The 20,859-nt window shown below is 38.3% G+C and overlaps 2 protein-coding genes across 3 annotated transcripts in view; one reads left to right on the top strand and one right to left on the bottom strand.

Annotated features, from left to right (window-relative positions):
- Positions 1 to 11,319, top strand: part of LOC138048971 (cilia- and flagella-associated protein 65-like) — a 46,535-nt gene extending 35,216 nt beyond the window's left edge. Inside the window, exons 40-50 of one of the 2 annotated variants that reach the window (XM_068895044.1) lie at positions 617 to 730; positions 2,231 to 2,386; positions 3,027 to 3,170; positions 3,499 to 3,558; positions 4,615 to 4,671; positions 5,620 to 5,830; positions 6,883 to 7,060; positions 7,301 to 7,417; positions 7,827 to 7,989; positions 8,671 to 8,834; positions 9,777 to 11,319. In XM_068895044.1, the coding sequence (XP_068751145.1) occupies positions 617 to 730; positions 2,231 to 2,386; positions 3,027 to 3,170; positions 3,499 to 3,558; positions 4,615 to 4,671; positions 5,620 to 5,830; positions 6,883 to 7,060; positions 7,301 to 7,417; positions 7,827 to 7,989; positions 8,671 to 8,834; positions 9,777 to 9,924 (1,512 nt within the window). In that variant the 3' untranslated portion in view covers positions 9,925 to 11,319. The remainder of the gene's footprint in view (positions 1 to 616; positions 731 to 2,230; positions 2,387 to 3,026; positions 3,171 to 3,498; positions 3,559 to 4,614; positions 4,672 to 5,619; positions 5,831 to 6,882; positions 7,061 to 7,300; positions 7,418 to 7,826; positions 7,990 to 8,670; positions 8,835 to 9,776) is intronic. The other variant, XM_068895046.1, reaches the window with a different exon arrangement.
- On the bottom strand, positions 11,010 to 18,060 carry LOC138048972 (uncharacterized). The gene is made up of 3 exons (XM_068895047.1): positions 17,921 to 18,060; positions 13,019 to 13,977; positions 11,010 to 12,669 (listed from the first exon to the last, which is right to left on the bottom strand). Exons 1-3 carry the CDS (start codon positions 17,964 to 17,966, stop codon positions 12,160 to 12,162), a joined length of 1,515 nt encoding a protein of 504 aa, XP_068751148.1. The 5' UTR covers positions 17,967 to 18,060; the 3' UTR covers positions 11,010 to 12,159.
- Between the last annotated feature and the right edge of the window lie 2,799 nt (positions 18,061 to 20,859).

The raw sequence follows: 20,859 nt of genomic DNA, 5'->3' as shown, positions 1-20,859 counted from the left end.
ACATACGCTTAAAAATTTCTGGCTCAGTCAACTACCTTTAGCTCATTAGTGATTGTTTGATAATCGAGAATTGTTTAGGCATACATGTAAATTTCCCACACGTATTATAACGTCGCTTCTGATTGGCTCATAAATGACAAAAATTGTTATGGCTAGAACATGCGCAATACCGGGACACACTCCCTCTTTAAGTGTTACTTTGGCATTTTTATTCACCAGGTTTTTTATCATCCTTACTGACCTCATTAGCGGGATTTTACCATTTTTATTCTCCCCAAGAGCAGTTTTTCTCACTCACTCCAAAAGCAGTGTTCCAACATCCTATATACTCATTCCAATTGAGGTCCACACTAACCTCGACAGCGGTGTTTTAACATCCTTTTCCACGCCAATACCCATTGGCATCCTTACTAACTACAATAGACGTACTTTGTACGAAAAATGAGAGTGATAACTTAAATTTCCTTTCATGTTGAAGTGCATTAATTAGTCTCTTTTTGCAAGCTTTTAACTGCTTCCAGTAAAGTAATTCTAGTCTGTGGTTGTTGAAAAGGATTTGTTTGGTTTTGAACACTTTTTTACATGAATTGTTATCTATTTTTATGTTCATCTTTAGCAAAACTTTGGCTGCCGAATCTTCGAATGTCTGAATCCCTCAGGAGAGATTCCACATGGCTGTGTTGCATTTATTTATTGGCAGTTCTCTCCTCTTGAAGCAAGGACATACATGGTTAGTACTAAAAACCAATGTTTTTTAGCCATGTTGGGGGTTGGGTGGGTGGGAAGAAAAGAAGAATACTAATAACACTTGTGGCAGTTTAAAACTGAATGAACAGTGCAATTTACAAAATTGAATATTTAGTTTACTCACAATCAAGTATATTTACAATAATAAGTATTATAATAATTGGAATCACAAGAACCTAAAAGTGAAAAAGTCATTTTCTCTTGATCTATGTCCTTTTCATTGTGGTAGTGGCTCTGGTATTTCCTGATCTTAACTGGTATGGGATAGATCTTGTCCTAACTTGCGGAGCCAAGAAAGATATGGGGTGGCTCTCATTCCTCATATCAGCCATCAACTGTTTACAATGTGAATATCCTGCGATTTGCTAACAATGTCAGATTTGCTTGATCAAGGGCTTGTTGATAACTTGAGTCTGGAAATTTTCAAAGATCTTCTTTGTATAGATTCAATAGCGTCAGAAAGGTATGCAGGAACATCCTGCCACACTTGCGCAGCATACTCTAAGACCGATCTAATATTACATGTGTATACTTTGAGCATATCCTCTGGCATGACTCCAGCACGCTTCAACAACCTAAGTGCATATAATCTCTTAGCTGCCTCCAGTTGGCAATTACATATTCAATGTGAGTGTTCCATTTGAAGTCATCGCTTACTCCATTTTCTTAGTTGCTCTACTTCTTGTTTTCCAACGCTTATAGTTCGCATTGCAGTTATCGAATTCTTCATGAAATTGTTCTTATTGTTATGGGGAACGCAACATTACAAGCACCTAGCACAAACTTGGGCAATGCAACCCAATGGTTAGGGTGTTTGCCTTGAAATCCAGGGATCCTGGTGACCACTGGTTAAATTTGCTCCTAGTAGTCCCTTGTTAAACTTCTCAGTTGCACTTGTAAATAGCCAACTAGCTTGCCTCTCCTAACAGTTGTTGTTGAATGTTTTGTTCTGTTGTGATTGTGTTTCATTTGCCCTGAAGAGCCCCTATGGTGATTGGTCAATTAAGTGTTGTATTTTCCGTGATAATGGTCTTATTCCTCTCACATGCCGAGATGACTGTGTTAAGACTGATCTGATTTGATACAGCTTTGATATTTTAAAATACATTGTATGATCCAAAAATGGGCTCATGTTGTGAACAGCCTGGAATATTTGCTGGACCCCTTTGTCCCGAGGAGGATGGTGCACATGAACTTATAGAGTGATTTTGGAATGCTTGACTGTGTACCGTGACAAAGGCCTGAAGGGGTAGATGGTTGCTATTTTGGATGGGATCCTGATCAAATCCAGAGTCATGGATGACCAAACTACTCTCATGGTTGGATTGGCAGAAGCGCTAAATAGAGGCTGATGCAGGGACAATAAAAAGTGACCCTGAGTTAGCCTCCATTCCATGCTAGTGCCAGTCCAACCACAAAATTACAAAATAATAATACAGTCTATCGAGAACATCGGTCTCTAACCTCGCATATTGTCTTGTAGGTGGATATTCCAGTGCGTATCATTGGTGGAGAGACAGTGCTTGTTACATTTACTGGTGTGGGATATGACCAAAGGATCATGGGAGATACATTGCCTGTGCGAGACATGGCCATGGCCACAGTTCCTGACAAACAGGTTGTACAGGTCCCCAAACAGGTTTGTATCTCATTCATTCCCTAAACTATAATAAATTATTCATTTATATTAGTTTGTATTTCAATATTGCAAACTAGAGAAGCTAGACAGGTCATTCTGTATAATAGCATTAACAGTGTGTCACCATGTGAAAGCACATCTTCATCCTTAAGGGCATCAAAAGAAGCCATGCTTCTTTGGCCAGAATATTTTGTATTCACTTTGGCACTAGGGTCAAGAGAGGAAAATCGCTTATGTAGAGGGGTGATGCTGAGACCCTTGTTTGTGAATCTGAGACCAAGACCAAAACATGCAAGACTTCACACCAAAATAAGTGTAATATAGAAGAGACTTTTAGGTGCTTTGCAGAGGCTGTCGAGATTTCAATCGGATGAAAAGTTTGCGAGTGCCAAGGTTTTGGAAGTCTTAGGTCTTTGTAGTGCTGCATGTGTTTTGTATAGAGCCCTGGGAAATCATTTGTGGCAATTTGCAAAAGTTGTAAAGTAAGCAGACTACGATACAAAGATCTACAGACAGTAGGTAAAATTGTATAGATGGAAGTGTTTTTTTTTTTGTCGACAGCACATTGGTCTCAAATAATATGTTTTGAGCTTTAGTTAACTGGTGTGACATCACCTTCTTTCTCTTTTTCTTTTTGCAGCTTTCGTACCTGTCAGTGGAGTGTGTTTCATTTGGTGATGTTCCTTTGTATGCAGTGTCCCATCGTATGCTTTTTCTCCATAACTCCTCTATGGATCAGGTCATTTCTTTTAGATGGGTTTTGGAAGGATCCACTGCTGAACAGGTACTTTTGAAACCCCAGATGGAGAATTCCATTTTTGTGTATATCTTTATTTTAAGTTTGACCTCTTTTGTCTATACTTTGAGAACAGTGTGTGGTGACAACTTTCAACAAGGATTGTGAGATTGTTTATCTGAGAAGACCTGCAGAAGGGATATCACAAAGGCAGCACAGTTATATTAGGAACCTCCCCCCACCCCCATGAGTGTTGGTCTGGCCGGTGTTCGAGCCCGCGATCTTCAGCATGGTAGCCCAGTGGTCTGCCTGTGCATCTGTTTTCATAGTAACCAGTCAAAGATTTTTTCTCCTTTTTCTGTTGTTTTTGTTTAAGGTTGTAATCATTGAGCCAGATCATGGCTTCTTGAAGCCACAACAAAATGTGCTTCTGAAGGTTGGTGCTATAATTTTCATTGATCTTGTAGTTTGTTGATGTTGTTTCCTTTTTTTGTTGTGTTTCTTCAAAATGGACAGTGGGGACTCAACTCCAAGGCTGTTGCCTAACAGGAGCCCGGTAGCCTGGGGCTCCCAAAGAATAGCTCTGGGCGCCTTAATTTTTCACAGCAACACCTTTCACTTCATTTGTTGGGCTCCTAAGTTCTCAGCATTTAGCTCTGAGGGCCCCTTTAAAATTTTCTTAGGCAGCAGCCTTGAACTCAATTAAAAATCTGCGCATTTGATTGAAAGTACTTGTCTTTGAGATCAAGTCAATGGCCAGCAGTCCATTCAGTTTTGAGCATTATCTTTCCTTAGTCTCAGAGTATTTCCAGTGACCAATTTCTGACCATTTTATTGGATGGCATCTTGTGAAGCACACGGTGGAGCTTAAGCAGGCGTTTTTGAGATGCATACAGCAAATGGAAGAGAACATTTCATGTGCCAGGGCAGTGGTGTCTCCCAGATTTTTATACTATCATATTTTTAAGAAAGAAACGATTTTTAGCAATGTAAAGGTGGTTGTGTGGAGACAAGTTGCTAATCTGCATCTCAAAAAACATGGATGCTTAAGCTTCCAATAGGGACTTCACAATCTACAATGCGGTCGTCAACGAGAACCCCACGAAACAACAATATCATTGGTTAAAAGAAGAGCAGCACATGCGGCACACACTTTAGCACATACCCATGTGGTACTCTGCACAAAACCATGTGAAATCAACCGGCAACTGGAAGTAAACATATCGCATGCCAGTAGCAGTAGCATCTCCCAGATTTTTAAACTAACCATTTCAAATTGGAGACGAGAGTATTCTGTGTCACAACATCATCCACATTTTAATTTTGTTCAATATCTTAGGTGTCATTATCATCAGAAACAATTAGTCTTCCTGATGTCAAAACAGAAACACCCTCCAAACAGCCAAAAAGGACATTATTTTTCTCACTAAATTACATTCTTGTTATAATTTGATGCTACATAATTTACCAGGTTGTGTATTGTGTTTGGTAGGTTTCGTTCTTTTCCTGTGCTGTGCCTTCACTTTACGACATGGATATTATATGCGAGGTACTGCCGCCTTTTACCATCTTAGCATACTTTTACCACACTAGTGTTAGGCAACAGGTAGCAAATGGAAGCTTATGAAATAGGCGGAATTTGTTTGACTGGCGGAGACTCTTTTAAAGTGGAAGGACTAAAAAATTGATCCAATAAAAACAAGTATTAGGGATCGTTGTAATCCCCCGTCTATCGTGCATTACCATGTGATATGGAGCCCTAAAAGAGCAACCAGAGCAATAATAGTGGTAGGGATCGATTGACAAGCCCTTCCCCTTCCCCCTCCTCAATCCTGGATTTTTCTCACAACTGTTGTACGATATTGATTGCATCTTTTTTTTCAAATTGTCATCTTACGAGGCTGACATAAAAAATGCAACTGCTGTAAAACCAGTTCTTACTGGCTCCACTGGAATCAATGGATGCGGGTATAAACAACAAACACGACATTAAGCCTTAACATGCATTTATGTCCCGCTTTTAAAATTTACATTCATTTCATTCATCAAGTCCTTTCACTGGAACACACGAGCCCAACAAAACTGTGTGGCTTCATAGCTTCGTTTTTCAGGTGACTATAAGAGACAATTCTTCAAATCTTGTTAGAGTGGTTTTCAATTGGGTGTCAAAAGTAATTAGCAAATTGCTTTGGTTGTGCATTACTTCACTCAGTGATTGGTTCAAAGTGCCTGCACCACTTTTTCAACCAGTCAGAAGTGAAACCAAAACCAATTGTGGCTCGCGCATGCACATTTTCCCGCACTTTGTGTTGCCTGCTTGTAATTACCTCGAGTTTTTATTGGTTTACTGAATTGTCTCCCTCCTTTTTTGACTTTTTGATTGGCCAAAGTATAATTACCTTCTTGGTTTTGGTTTTGTGAAACTCGATTGAAACTCGATCTAGTTGTAGGTGTGGAGTATGACCTGACTGAATGATTTATTGATTGCATTCTTCAGATTGTTGATGAAACAGAGATGTCAGATTATAATCAGCGACTTATAGAGTGGACCAGCATGAAGGAAGAGAAACAATATACGTTCACTATAACAGAAGACGACTTGAAGAGACCTCATTCAGGGCCACACCTCAAATCTATCAAGTACCCTGGTCGATCATTGTCTTACTCAGAAGGAGACTTGAGAAAATACCAGACCCTGCCTCCCATAGGTAACAGATACAAATGGGAACTTGCTGCTTATTTCTATTGCACAGAGTGCTCTCGCATTCCACCAGTATGGTCCTTGATTGATTCCCTAATTCGACGCCATATGTGGACATATAGGTTAAATTTATTGCTTCTCTTCTCTGCTCTGAGCGGTTATTTTCTGGGCACTTCGGTTTCCTCCTCTCATCAGGAACCAATGTTTGGTTTGATTTGTCTCTTTTTTAAAGTGCTACTGTACTATGATCAAATTTTTATCCCTTGAATTTTTTCGTTTATCTCATAGAATACCAGGAGAGATTAAAAGCGCTGTTTACTGTTTGGAAATATCTGCATTGGTTCCGGAGATATTTACGTTTGAAAAATGTGTAAACTGTGCAAATGAGAAGACTGATGACGTCGTTCACTCAACCCAATATAACATCAAGTATATAAATAGAGCTATCTCGGTTAATTTGCAGAAGAGACCATAATGAAACTTGGTGGGCTAAGGCCCCCCCAACCTAAGTTCAATTTGTGCGCTCATATTGTGGAACACATCTACTAGATCTTTCTTCTTCATATTTGATCAAAATTCCGTTGAGTTTATGACATCATCACTTGGCTAATTTGCATATTTTAAAAACATGAATATCTCCGGAACAAAAAGATAAATTTGAAAATGGTAAACAGCATTCTTCTTCTCGTACAGACTACATGCTTATGTCCTAAAATGGCTTGATAGGGAGGATGTAAATTTCGTCATAGTTATTTACTATCAGTAGCACTTTACGTTCATTTGCAGTCTCTAATTTAAGTGCGGAGAGCCACCTTGACTTGTGACTCTTAAAGGTAAACCTCTTGGTACGAAAGAAGGTTAAGAATTGTTTACGCCTGGTTATGGGCCAATGTTTATATTTTGTACTTTCCTTTGTTGACCGGTATCTCATGTTACCATATGATTGTTCAGTTCTAAAATCATGAGATCTTTGAAGAAGTCAACATAATTGGAAGCAAGTTAGAGTACAATTTTGAAGCTTCAAGGGTTCAAATCAGCCTGCTCTTGTGTGTTCTGCAGGTTCACCAAAGGAAGCCCAACGAAAAACAAAGAACAATGCCTCTCGCCAAGAGACTCCACCGCAGCCAGTCCCTCCAGAGTCGTTCTTGCTTCACCTTGGAGTTACGGCCAGAACTCATCCAATAGGAGAGTTTTATAAAGTGTTCCCTTCGGCAGTGGATAACTTTGTTATTGATCAGTGAGTGTTGTCCATTTAGCTTAATAGGTATCCCTTAAGCTGATGATTAAAAAAAAGGAAGTCAGAAAGGTACTGAGAATGAAGATAATCATCAGTTTAAGAGTTGTGTGATTTTGATATGATACCAAATTCTTGTGACTTCCCAACAAATGGTACTAGTTAGGAGAATAAACGTTTCAATCTTGGGGATTAAAAGGTTCAATGCTAAAGCAATATTTTATTTTTGTTGATGGATTTCAGACGTTATGTGTTGTCCCAAGGAGCTGTTGATCACGAGAAAGAGGAGCTTTCAGCTTTAGTTTCCTGTTCTAGACCTGAAATGAACATCATTGAGAATGTTCTCTCTGTTATTCTCAGGTAACGTTCATCAGACTTTCATTATTACTACAAATGCACCTCTGGCTAATGTTTCTGTAACAACTCCACAAAGTAATCAAATGGGCATTGATTTTTGCCTTTGTCCTGTTTGGATAAAAGTGTGGTGTGATATTTTTCAGCCAATAAATTCGCACAGTAATGGAAAACTAAAAGAACTTTTCAGTACTATATCGGGAATGTCCATGGGACCTCTAGTTTAACCTTGTGATAATTATTATTAAAACTTACACTTGTTTTTGACAAAGTGTGTGTGTTTGGGTCTGGTGGGATTTTCTGTGACTTTTTCTTTTATTTCCAGAAAACATATCTCAGCAATGAAAAAAAATATCAAAAATATTTATAGTTCTAATTGAGCTTGAAATTTTACTTTTAATTTTGGTTCATGCAGGGGTCTTCTTGATGACGAAAACTTTCATCAGCGCATGCGTGAAATAAGTCAAGAACCTGTGCCTTACTTTAGACAGCTGTGTGAGGCTCAGTATACCACAAGCTCCAGGCCTTCCTCAGCCAGCAGTGAAAGTGGCGGACCAGATCAGATTCCAAGCACACAGGTTGATATTTTTCCCCTTACGGTGGTGACATATTGGTAGTTTTCTCATGACACGATCGCCGCCTTGCTGGTGGACAAAACAAAAGATCTCTCATTAGCTCCTTTTGTTCATCCACCAGCAATTGTACATTGCAGCATTGTTATCTGTCTCTGCACATAATTTCTCATCCCTTTCCCCTCTGAGGGGTTCCCCATTGACAAGTGAAATCATCTGGCGACAGAGTACAATCACCCCTAGGTGGGAAAGGGTACATCAAACATTGGTTCACGAGAAGAAAGAAAATGACCATGTACTGTATTAAAGCTGAAATTTAAGATTCTCCTTTTCAGTGCCAAAGCAAGAGTTCAGACAACAGTTGCAAAATGTGCACTTAGTTCAATTGCTGAAAATTTTTTCCTTTGCTTACAACTGAGTCCAAGTGCATTTTTATGGTATTTAATCTTACCTTTAATCTGAATGAAACTGACTTTCATAAGAAATACTTCTTTCTATTAAATAGAAGCTGCAACATTTGCCAGTTTTTTGTTTCACTTAAGTTTCGTGGGTCTGCTGCTGATTTGTCCATCATTTGCTTTATCCCCGTGCACGTAGTCTACACAGCATGACATGAACCTCACTTAAATTGGTAACTTGGTGAACGTAGGTTTAGTTTTTTTATCAAAATCTTTCAATCTCTTGCAGCAGTCTGGTAGTGAACAAGACAGCAAAGATTCTGAGAGATTGATAAGCAGGACACATCAGATTATACAGCGCATGTCAGAGTCGGCACTGTCACCACCTGAAAGACTTTTACAGGGAAATGAAAATGCAGAAATGTTTACAGCACAAAGACAAGCCGTGCGCAGGTTTGCATATGTTGATCACATGTATCAAAAGCTTTTTCCAGGCTGGCGGCACAAAAGGGTTGCAGTGTTCCAGGAGCTTATGTCTAGGAGCAAACAACAGCCCTATATTTCTGTCACGCTGTTTTCAGAGACTGATTTATAATTATTTAGATTGAACTTCCTGCAAATGAGACTCCCGCAGGAGTCTGATGACCAATCACAAGAAACTACCTTTACGTCACCAAACTGGAACAGTCCTTTTTTTTTTTGCGGAAAAGGTATTCAGAAAATAGATCAGTTTTTACAAATGCCGTCACGGTGACATAGGCTTAGTATGGGAGTTGCTTGCTCCTTGTCATTTCCTTGAGTGTGCACAATAGGAAACGGAGGCATTTGAAAAGCACATGAAAGTTTGGGAACCCATTGTTTACTTTGTTTTTAAGCATTAACGCGGGTGAAAAATTTTCCTTGATCTTCACCCATATGTCAATTGAGAATTTTGAAATTGATGAATTTGCAGTTTGCATAGGAGTACAATGTCGGAACCCCCCCCCACCCAGCCCTGTTATTTTGCAAAGTTTCCCGTCGTCACTTTTCTTGCCAATTTAACAAATAGATTCCATGTTCCTGTGCGTTTGTTCAGTAACAGATCACAGATGACATAAAAATCTGGTAAGAACTAAAATGTGACACACAAGGCTATAGGCGAATCACAAAAACAATGTTCTTGCCACATTTTGACATCTTCTGTGATCTATTACTGTACAGACAAAGGGCAACATGGAATCCATTTGTTTTATATAAATTTTGTTATGTCTCAGTCCTGTAATTCTATAATTTTCATATATTTGTCTGAATTCACATTGGTAGAGCCCATAAGCAACCCAACCAGCCTCGCTCTCTTTTTCTCCCTTGTCGGTTGTGGCTTGATAGGTTCAACTCATAACACATTTTTGCTATTAGGCTTCCAGAGTTCCAGTCACTAGTAGAATCTGTGTTGGAAAATTCCCTCCTGAACCTGCTAACGGAAGCGAATAATGGGGAAGTGAACCTGACTGCACGGACAAGAGTGATCGCATTACCGCCCACCAGAAACAAAATTGTAAGATAACGGTCAAAAAATGCCAGAAGTACGTTGAGAGATTGTAAATAACTAATTTAGCCTTCCTTTTCAATGTCAAAAGTACACCATAGGTTGTTGAGATTCAAATACTTGAAGGAGTGTGGTCTCTTTAAAAAGAGGACCTCTCAAATGCACACTGCATTACACTTGATTTTTTTTGGAAACACAATTGTGAGGAATATTTGAAAAGAATGTAAATAAAGAATTTTATGCTCATAGTTTTACAGTGTGAATAGCAGGGCCCGTGCAATTTGCCAATGTGCAAACAAAGTACTGGCATCATTACCACTTTATCATTGGCCACATTCAAGGAATAATGTGGTTATTTTTTGAGCTGAAAGAGCAACTCTGTACATCAATGCAGCGATTAGGTATTGTAACATTTTACTTTCTTGCGTACTAAATGTAATTATAATACTTGTTCAGTCAGTGTGATGCTTAATGGGCTTTGCTGACTTAAGTGAAGGTTAAATGCACATAAAATAAAGTGCTTTTTGTAAGACACTATGTGTGGGATGATGATAATTATAGCAAACAAAGTTTTATGGGCCAAGTGAGCAAGACTTGCAGTCATTTGACCAACACCCAAGCTCATGAAACTTGTCCATCTCTTTTTGGCTTTACATCTGGAACATTTCTTTCAATTGATAAAAAAGAAATGCAAAAACGTTTGACAGTAAATCGGAAATGATTTTAATGCTTCCCACTGATGTCTTAACAAGGTGAAGGTTTGCTGTATTGGTAAAGTTACAAATCCCATTAAAAAAACTACGAAGAGTGAACTGATCCTTGCATTTTAACTCGACAATTTGAACACTAATTGTCTCTTACAGTCACCTAAAAAATCCAGGTGGCTCCAACTGGATTCGAACCCTTGCCTTCTGCGATACCAGTGCATTTGAGCTAAGAGGCCACATAGTAGGGAGTACTGTAGGTCAATAATTTATTGGGCTTGTGTGTACCCTCCCGTGAAAGGACTTGATGAATGAAATAAAATAATAAACAATATATATATGCAGTGTGGATAATAGACGAACCAACCAATAAATTAACCAATAAACAATGACAAATGGTTTTTGAATTAAAAAGCTAATCATATTCCCACGGACCTTAAAATACTTCATGAAAATAACTTTAAAAAGAAATTACAACTATCTTTACTTTTTCTCTTAGAAGAGAGTTGTAAAACGTTCTAAGGGTTTTCTGCAGAAAACTGCTGCATTTGACATAAATACAGTGATTTACTTGGTTTGTTAACTTTAAAGGCTGGATTAAATATTATGACCTCTTCTCTAGTAATGACTATAAAGCTTGTGCTAAAAATTAATATTTATGACATGTATATGCACTCTTTGTCTTAATCCAATAAAAATAATTTGTTTTAAGATGAATTCAATGAGGATCTCTCATTCCTGTAAATCTACCTTGCCAAAAATAAACATATACAGCAAAACAAACAAATTCAATAAGCTACCCCAATATAAACATTCTACTCTATACGCTTCTTCTATTGTCCAGATACATGTAATGTAACGTTTTAAAAAACGAGCAGCAGTGTTTTTAGGCCCGATAAAACATGAATGACTTTTTGAAACTTAACTTATGTAGTCCATGTTTAAAATTGCATTTACACTTAATAACATCCATTTTCTATAAATACAACCACATTTTACATGCAGCTGAATCATGAAAATGTTCCAAAATATACATTTCTGCCTATAAATATTATTATTGAAATTGCCATGAAACCTTTGCAGCATATTATTTCAACATTATAAGTATTTTTGGGAGATTGATTCATTGTGTCATGACATACAAAGTCCTGAAAACCTAAAGTTATATGTCAGACAACTGAGCTTGCTCATTCATTTATCTTTTGGCAATTTTAACCCCATTTTATGATGCCCTTCAAAGTATCAAGAACGTTTTTTAAACTTGATAGATAAGCTAAATAGTTAGCTATTTAATTAAGAGTGTCACCTCAGTTCAAAGGTTTTGAATGGATGGCGTCGTTATCCCATCAACAGCTAGAAATGCTGAATGACAAAACAAATGATAATTCTGAAAAATAATTAATAATGAGTTTGAACATACATGCAGTAAAGTTTTTTTACTAGTGAGTACTGTATAATCACTTCCTTCATACATGTATATTCTCGATTAGAGAAAGGGTTTACATGCAATATAATGCCATCTTTTATAACAAATTTGTTTCCACGAAATTCACAACTTGGATTTAAATATCACATTCTTTGCATCTTCAATTTTCACACCCTTTCTGTTTTTCATGATCTTCTCTACTGCAAAGCAGATGTGTTCAAGATACCAGAATGGTACCCGCTTGTGAACCGGAAGGTACAACACATGATCAATCAGATACTTTGCATTGTGAGGAAAAAGAACATCATCTTTTTCTTTCCTAAACGAGTTACTTGCTTGGTTGGAACCAGCAGCTACTGGTGCAGAACAAACAAACTCTGCAGATGACATGTTCAAGGACTTTAAATTTTCATGTGTGGTCCATGAATTGCCAGCAGAGGAAGGGATAACCGCAACGTCTGCTCGGGGAAATGTAGTCTCAGCGTTGCATGTTTTATACTCTTCTGGTTTCTCCTTCAATTCAATATTTTCCCCACTATGCTGGGTCCTGAATACTGTGGATAGCTGTGTTGCTCCTCTGTAAGCTTCCACCCCTTCTCTTTCAAGTTCTCTTACAACTTCGTCGGGATTGTCCTGTTAAAAAAATGGCTATTAAATGAAAGAAATACAAGGTTTTTGTCTATAGTGGAACGAGCTAGTTCAAGGGAACTCCACTTTCACAATCTGAAGAAAACAATGGTTTGGGAAACAGTTGGCCAACTGTCGGCCAAAGTTTGTGCTTGATGGCTGTAAAATAATAGTAATATTATGATTATGATTATGATTATGATTATGATTATTACAAATATAATCGAACAAACATTACACAGATACCAATTTTGCCCCTTGAAAATACAATCTATGTCTTTGTATTCGCATGCAATATCCTCTTGGTACTGGTGCTCTGCTCTAAAATTTCAAGTGCAAACACACATGTACTTACAACAACCAGTGGGAAAAGCCAATAGTTTCTCCTGTCAGCTTTCATTCCAGGGACAAAGACATTTCCTGGAAGATTCTGACTCACAAAGTCTCCCTTTAACTTGATGCACCGGAAATCTTTGTCACAGATTCGTCTCAGTCGATACAACATAAACCTCAACAGCATGGCCGATGGTTGTTGCTGGAGCTGGTTAACTGTTACACCTCCAGGAAAAGCACGTAGAAGAGAAATGAAATACTCTTTGTACGGAAACCCAAGAAATTGAAAGGAATTGACCAAAACCCAGTTAAGGAAGGAGTTATTAAATCCTGCAGCCATCAGAATAGAATAACATGAGAGCTTCTTGAAATATGTCCACTGGCTCTGTATAGGGTACTGTTCAACTTTTGCTCGCATTTTCTTCAGAATTTTAGGGTTTTTGACACCAACAACTGCCCCTCCTAGAGATGTATAGTGCTTTATGGATCCAAAACTAAAAAAGCTTAAGTCAGAAAGTTCATGTCCTTTCATTTTGAATCCTTGAAAGGACTCGGCACAATCTTCAAGAACATAAAGCCCATGTGCACGAGCCACTTCAAAAACTTTGTCTAAATTGATCCATTTACCATAAAGGTGCGCTGCCAAAATGGCAACTGTTTTGTCATTTACAGCAAGTTCCACAAGCTCTGGCTTCGGAGCTAAAGTGTCAAGATCCAAATCAACTGGCACAACCTTCAGTCCGTGGCTTTCAACAACAAAAACCATGTCTGGAATGTTTATAGCAGTGAAAATTACTTCTGAACCAGCAGGAAAGTTCATAATTCCAAGGAAAGCATCAAGAGCTGTTCGTATTGAAAAACAAGCAAGCCATTGCTCAGAGCCACCAAATAAACTTTCAACTTGGGTTTGAAGTGCCTTTCTTTGTTCTGTCTGCGTAGTCGAATAACTGAAGGCAGTGAGAATATCCTTCCAAGAAGCATCTTGGTGAATAAAAGCACAAAGAAACATTAATCTATTAATGATATCAATATTTAAAAACAAGCATAACTTAAATTATTATTTACATTAACCCATTGACCCCTGAGAGTAAGACTTGACAGATTTAACTCTGCCTAACACCAGATAATTTTACTCTTGAACTGGGGGCATGGTAGGGCATTTGAGGTGTCAATGAGTTGAGCAGTTAGTATGTTCTCTTCATTAATCCACTCACTTCTTAGGGCCGATTTACACTGTACGATTTTTGTCGCATGTGACAAGCTTACGACCAGCCTACGACATGACTTATGACTGTCAAAGCGTTTTAAAACGTTTTAAAATGCTGCAACATTTTCTCTGACATACACGACAATCGTAAACAAGTTGTAACCCTGTCGTAAGCTTGTCGCATGCGACCAGAATCGTACCGTGTAAATTGGCCCTTACACACCCCAGAATGCCCCTAGTTGACAAGTAAAATCGTCTGGCGTTAGTCAGAGTAAAATCTGTTAAGCACGGTGCCTACTAATTCAAAGGTACTTTTGCGTGGCTTACTAAATATGCGGGAAAAGCAGACCTTAACAAATGTTAATGAAATCCAAAAATAAAATTGGGGGTAACCACGCATTTTTCGAAGATAATTAATCAACAATATTTGTACTAAGCTTTAAAATGCAAAGCAATGTATGGCATTCTTTTCCAAATTGAAGCTTAGTTATCTCCGAAAAATGCGTGGTTACCCCTAATTTTCTTTTTGGATACCAAGAGAACTTGCTAAGTTGTGCTTTCTTTGCATAGTTTTGAACCACGCAAAAATATCCCTGTATTAATAAGCACCACCCATAGGAAATCCGAGTATCTCGAGATGTTCAGAACATATGTGCAATAACAATAGTAGGCACTGTCCTTAAGTATCGTGCCCAGGAGTCAATGGGTTACAAGAAAGTAATCATTATTAATGATTTTTTATTTAAAATTAAATTTTGATACTAACTGCAACAAAACAATCAACCTATAAAATAGGCCCTGTACAATCTGCTCAAAGTTTTTTATTAGTGCTCTCGCCATCTTCACTGGTTAACCATTTAAAATTCCTCAAATGGGTGGGGTGCTGATGCAGAAGGGACAGAGACAGTTTTTGACACTAATGCTTGCCCAGTTGCCTGGGGCAAGTAAAACAACTCTAAGGTTGCCCAATCTGGCAACAAGAATTTTTGTTCAACTAATATTTTGCAGAAGGATTTGATTTGCAACAAAGAAAGTGACTAGAATTGAAAAAAATGCTACGTAAATAACTGGTGTCACAAAATTGGGTGCACACACTTGCTGACTAGATGACTTTTTTTTCTTTTTCCGGTAAAATTGCTTTGTTCAACATTATCACATCTACTGGTACTTTGAAACATACGAAACATACACAAGAACCTATGTGCACTAAACCTGTACTAAACATTGTTTTTTGATGGTCACAAATACAAGTCACTTCACTGCAAATATAATAATAATGCTATAGAAGGCCAGACAACCAAACTAAAAGATAAGCATGCAAATACTAAAGAATCTGAAGTCACAAGGTTTTCCAGATGACATTAAGGACGTTCGCGCCTAAAATGTCCCACATACAGAATTTTCTTTAACTTGCCACGCAGAAAGGTAATGATCTACTTTTGCCAAAAAGGCAAAAAAATGGGGGGGTCACTGTGCTCGTTTTCGAGATCATGAGGTGCACTTTTAGAAGTTTGCGTTATTTTAATATGATCTTAGGTTACAACTGTCAGCAATAAAAAAGCTACATTAGTGAAATTTAGATCAGGTAAATGTACTCAATTCAACATAACTAATATTTGCAGCTGATGTCTTTTTCTGTGGTGATATAGACCTTGAAAAATGATACATATTAGTCTAAGAAAGAAAACTTCGGTCACATGATAGGATAAAAGGCAAAATATTTGTAACTTCTCACATACAGATTTTTTTGTTTTTTGTTAAAATGGACAAAATCAGGAAAGGAAGTGATCTACGGAAAGAAAAATGGGGTCACCGAGCATTCAAGAGAGTGAAATCGCTGCGAAGTTCTCAAAGTAGACTGTTCACAGTCCCCTATTTTTCCGTTTGATCGTCGGGATCGCGCACAAACTTTCGCCATCTTTGTTTTTAAAAGCAAGCGCGAACTGGGGAGAGCGATATAACTACCGAGTGGGTGGGGGGAGTGGAGGGGTTTTGGCCTATTTTTCCTGCCAAAAGAGAGCAATTCAACAATGTATTGGAATTAAGAAGTCAAGTGAGAATTCCAGGGTTCCTTACAGTGGGATTTCACTGCACGAATGAGTAGGCTTGGAGGAAACTTATGCAAAAACATGTCTAACCTGAGCTCCCGTTACATGTACAAGAACAAAATGTATCAGTCAAAATGGCATACTTTGGGCATTTGTCACCTTTTACGTCATGGAGGGGGAGGGAATTTGATAATCAGAGTCTGCCAAGTGGCGGAGAATTTTATTTTATTTTATTTATTCACCTTTTAAGAATGGACTTACATGTGTGATGTGGCATTTGAATGGCTTTGAACGGGAGAAATTTGAACAACAATTTTTTAAAAAAAGGAAAATGCACGAGGGAGGGGGGGGGGAGGATGTTAAAGCTTTGACTTGACGGATACAAAACTCCCTGATTACTTTCAGTCGACTAAGAGAGGTTGCTTTACAATTTAATATATATATACAAGTCAAGGAATTGAGAACACTGATCCTCACAATTAGCTGATGCCGGTGCTGAGCTAAGATCGAAGCTACTCAGTTGGGAGAAGGTCGATTAGTTGGGCGCATGTGTTCCCGTGAAAGCATTGAAAACTACTACCAAGGATGAAAACTTGATGTACAGGGCAAAAAACTTTTTTTTCATTCCACATTGGACGAGTAACTTTGAGATTTCGGTTGTCCGAAAGTTAAATTCACTTGACATGTCCAAAAAATTATTTAAGTGAATAACAAAATATCATTAATCTGTTTTGTACCAAATCTCAAGTGTTTGTTTAACAGTCATTTCAATTTCTGTTGTTCTTTGCACTTAAATGTACAACACCATTTTATACACACACATTTGGGATCATGATCACTCACATTCTTTATGTACAATATACCACTTGAGAAAATGCAGCACATCTATGAGGCATTAAAATCGCGATCTAAGATGAAAGAGATATGTCCCGGCAATATTCTGAGGTCATTTTCAAGGAAATGATCTGGCCTCAGTTGCTCAAAAGGTGGATCGAATAAATCCCAATCTAGGGGATAAACAGTAGCAAAAGCAATTGAGTTATCCAGTGGATAGTGATTTATTCAGTGGATAGTGCTATCCACCCTTCAAACAACTGGGGCCTGATGATAACAAGACTTACTTCAACTACACTTATCTTGCCACAATGGTAATTATCTCGTTCAAGTGTTAATGAATAATTAGCATTAATAGCGCTATATAAACGAATTATATTATTATTATTATTATTATTACTATTATTTTTATTATTATTATTAAGCCTTGTCTCAAACGAGGTCATCATTTCCATACAATATTATGGAATGTGGATCTCAGTCTTAACCGAAACAACAGAGCCAGATACTCTCGGAAGACGGGTAAGTTGCCGTGAAAAGAAACCAAAACTCGTGAAACTCAGGCTAGTTTACAAAGTCCAGAGATGCTTGGGAACTCAGATCTCAGTAGAAAAGAACTTTTTTTTTCGGCAAACTCTACTCGTCGCGTAGGACAAGTGCTTTTGGAAATCCACTCGTCCAAGATACAAGAGTACTCGTCGCGGACGAGCGGAAGCTTTTTGCCTTGTAATGTAACAAAACAAAACTGAACGATCCTTGGTCCATCGAGGTGCGAAATTAATTTTGCAATCGGCCACGAATTTATACCTCCCTGTAACATGTTTCACTCACTTACCTATAAAGAGGCACGAGTGTTTCTCAGGTAAAAGTGCCATTGTCATCTTTTTTTTTTCTCATCAAATCATGGGCTTTCGTTTCTTTCCCAACGACATCCTCTCAAGAACTTCAACAATTTTTCGCAGGCGTTGTCCAATCGGAGGGTGCTTGGGACGAGGGAGTATTGGTAACTTTTGGTAACCAAGGAAACGGATAGCACAGGATACCCAAGCAACGTTTTATTTTTTTTTTCAGCCTCTGTTCGGGGAATAATCACATTCTTGAGCCTGTTTTATTTTTTCTTTTTAATGGACAGGAAAGGAGACCGCATTCTATGAATAGGCTAATATCTGAAAACATGCTCTAAAATAACTTCCTTAAGGAGGCTGAAAGCAGTTTCAAGGTGTGCAACAAACTGCACTATTTAGAAGGTTTGAATCCACCCAAGTGTTTCGCGTAACGCCAACGTTTTGGAACCAAATGAAACTCCAATGATTGCTTAACAAGAAGCACTCATTGATGTGATGTAGTAGGTTACCATGGCAACAAAACTGCCGTCTAAAAGCACTCTATATTTTGACTTTAAACACTTGTATCTCAGCAACGAACTCAATGACCCCCAATTTTTAATGTTGGAAAGTGATAAGCAAGTCCAGAGCTTAGTATTTGCGTTACTCCCTCTTTTTTTCATGGCGAATATGTATTTTAATGGTAGTCTCGCTTACTCTGTTTGAGTCCGCGTTCTTGAAAACAACAATCATATACCACTAGACAACCATTGAAATAATTATTACATACCTCGATGGAATAGCCCTTATCGGAGTTATCAGCAGTTTTGCCACATATACGAGGCTAAGGGGTTATTTAGTATAGGCCATTTCCGAGTTCATGTCTGCTTCCTCTTCAAACCGAGTCTAAGTGCGAAGTTTTTGTGACGGAAATTAGTTCTACTTTACATATGAATGAAAACTAATTTTCATAAGAAAAACGTCGCACTTAGACTCGCTTTGAAGAGGAGACAGACAAGAACTCGGAAATGGGCCATTGAATTGACCCTAGAGCCTCTTTTGCATGTAGTTTTAAACAAAAGAAAATGTGCCCGCATGTTCAATTCGAGTAAGGTCCATTTGATAGTCCTTTCGAAGGTAGACCTGAGGGGGAATGTTGGCAGCCTCGTTCCCACACGTTCCCAGGATCTCCATTGTCTCATCGACAAAGAGACCCTGGGAACAAGTTTGGACTGTTGGCACTGACTGACAAAATCTGAGCAGAAGTCATCTTCAGAGTCAAGCGACGGTTGGAAATTCAAACGAATGTAGTGATGCTCTGGTCTGTGTTTTACAAGATCACATGACGATCAAATTCTATCGAGATATGTTCAAGCACCCTATTTTGTCTCGAAACGCTTACATCTTAAAAAAGAATCTGGTGACCTCATTTTTTTATTGCTTGAAAGTAAAATGCAGGCGAAGATAAAACTCTGCAAAGTTAACAGAAAAAAATAGAACCTTCTGGAATTTTACCAATCGTGAAGTTTGCCACGAATTTGCTCTATAGCACCAGAAACAGAGCGTAGGTCACGAAAAGACACCAACGGCAGAGTGATGCGTTGTTAGTCGGGGTTTTCAATGCACTGCCAGATGATCAGAATACGACAGACACCGAACCGAACCTCGTTCCCAGGGTCCTCTCTATTTAATCAACCTCGTTCCTCTCTTGAGAAAGTACCCTGATTGCGGCTGGTCACGTGTCTATGTGTACAAATCAAATCCGCACTAAGGGTGGATCCTCGACTTATTTTTTCACTAGTAAAATTTAGTTCTATCCTGTTTTTATTTACCAAATGTCACGCACGTTCTTAAAAATAGACTTCAAATTGTGCTTCTTTGGGCTGGCTATACGGACTTTCTTTTGAAAGTAAAATAAGTAATGTATCTGGAGCCGAACACCACGACACGAACTGATATCCTCGGGCACAGAGGATTTACATATCTTTCTTGGGGTTTGTTTTACATTAATAGGCATTGCTGAGCCAAGCAATGTTTAAGTCCTCTCCCAACTGAACTCAGTATGTGAGATCAGTGGAGACAAAAATGTAACCATAATGCTCCTCCCTTCGAATATCTTTCTGGAATCTGCAAAAATCTAGCAGACACTTGACCAGCCGCAACCAGGGTACTTTCTCGAGAGAGGAACGAGGTTGATTAAATATCCAAGGAAATCAGCAAACTCATTCAAAAATATGGAGTAGCTGAGGCCTTTAGATCTAAAACAACAACTATTTAAGGAGACTCAAACCATTTGTTGACGAACAAAGAAGGTCAATGAGAGATCTTCTGTTCTCATCCATCAACATGGCGGTGATTACGTAACGTGAAATTAAACCGGCGCATAAATGCGGGTTTCCTCATACTATGACTTGTAAATTCGATTCAAAACATACAATGGGTTGAGACATTGGATGAGATGGAAACAAAAGATAGCTAAGTTTCGCGTCAAAAGCATAAAGTTACGGATAACCGGCCACAAACGGTGTATAGGTCCTTGTTAATAATATAAGTACAATATATTTTGTTTGTAACCAATTCCTGCAGACAAAGTTTACAGCAGCGATAGTAACAAAACTTGCTCGACAAACGGTGAAAGAGGTTGATGATAGATTTATTGTTTGTGGCATCCGAAACGGCGCCCGTAACAACGCGAAAACCACATCTTGTTGTTGGTTGTATGGTTTTTCTATTGACCGTAAGTTTTGCAGGTTGTTGCGAATGATGACGTGTCAAACAGAAAAAAAATGCTTTGCTTATAGTAGTAGTGCACTTAGCTACCAAGCTAGCTCACAGGCACCCCACTTTTAATAATGTGAAAGAAACATTTCAAACTTAACAGAAACATGATTAAGGACCCCAACTGGCAGAAGGCAACCAGTTGGTTATTTACAAAGCGTGGAATCCGGGA

This window comes from Montipora capricornis, chromosome 5 (genome assembly GCF_036669925.1).
Source record: "Montipora capricornis isolate CH-2021 chromosome 5, ASM3666992v2, whole genome shotgun sequence".
Taxonomy (NCBI): Eukaryota; Metazoa; Cnidaria; class Anthozoa; order Scleractinia; family Acroporidae; genus Montipora; species Montipora capricornis.
This window is presented reverse-complemented; position numbering and strand designations above follow the sequence as displayed.

Bases quoted from the DNA above. Each gene is read 5' to 3' on its own strand.
- LOC138048972 (XM_068895047.1), bottom strand. From the start codon at position 17,966: ATGACAATGGCACTTTTACCTGAGAAACACTCGTGCCTCTTTATAG. The intron at 13,978-17,920 runs GTAAGTGAGTGA...TTATTCACCAAG, and splicing joins ACACTCGTGCCTCTTTATAG to ATGCTTCTTGGAAGGATATT. The intron at 12,670-13,018 runs GTAAGTACATGT...TTTTTTTAACAG, and splicing joins GGCTTTTCCCACTGGTTGTT to GACAATCCCGACGAAGTTGT.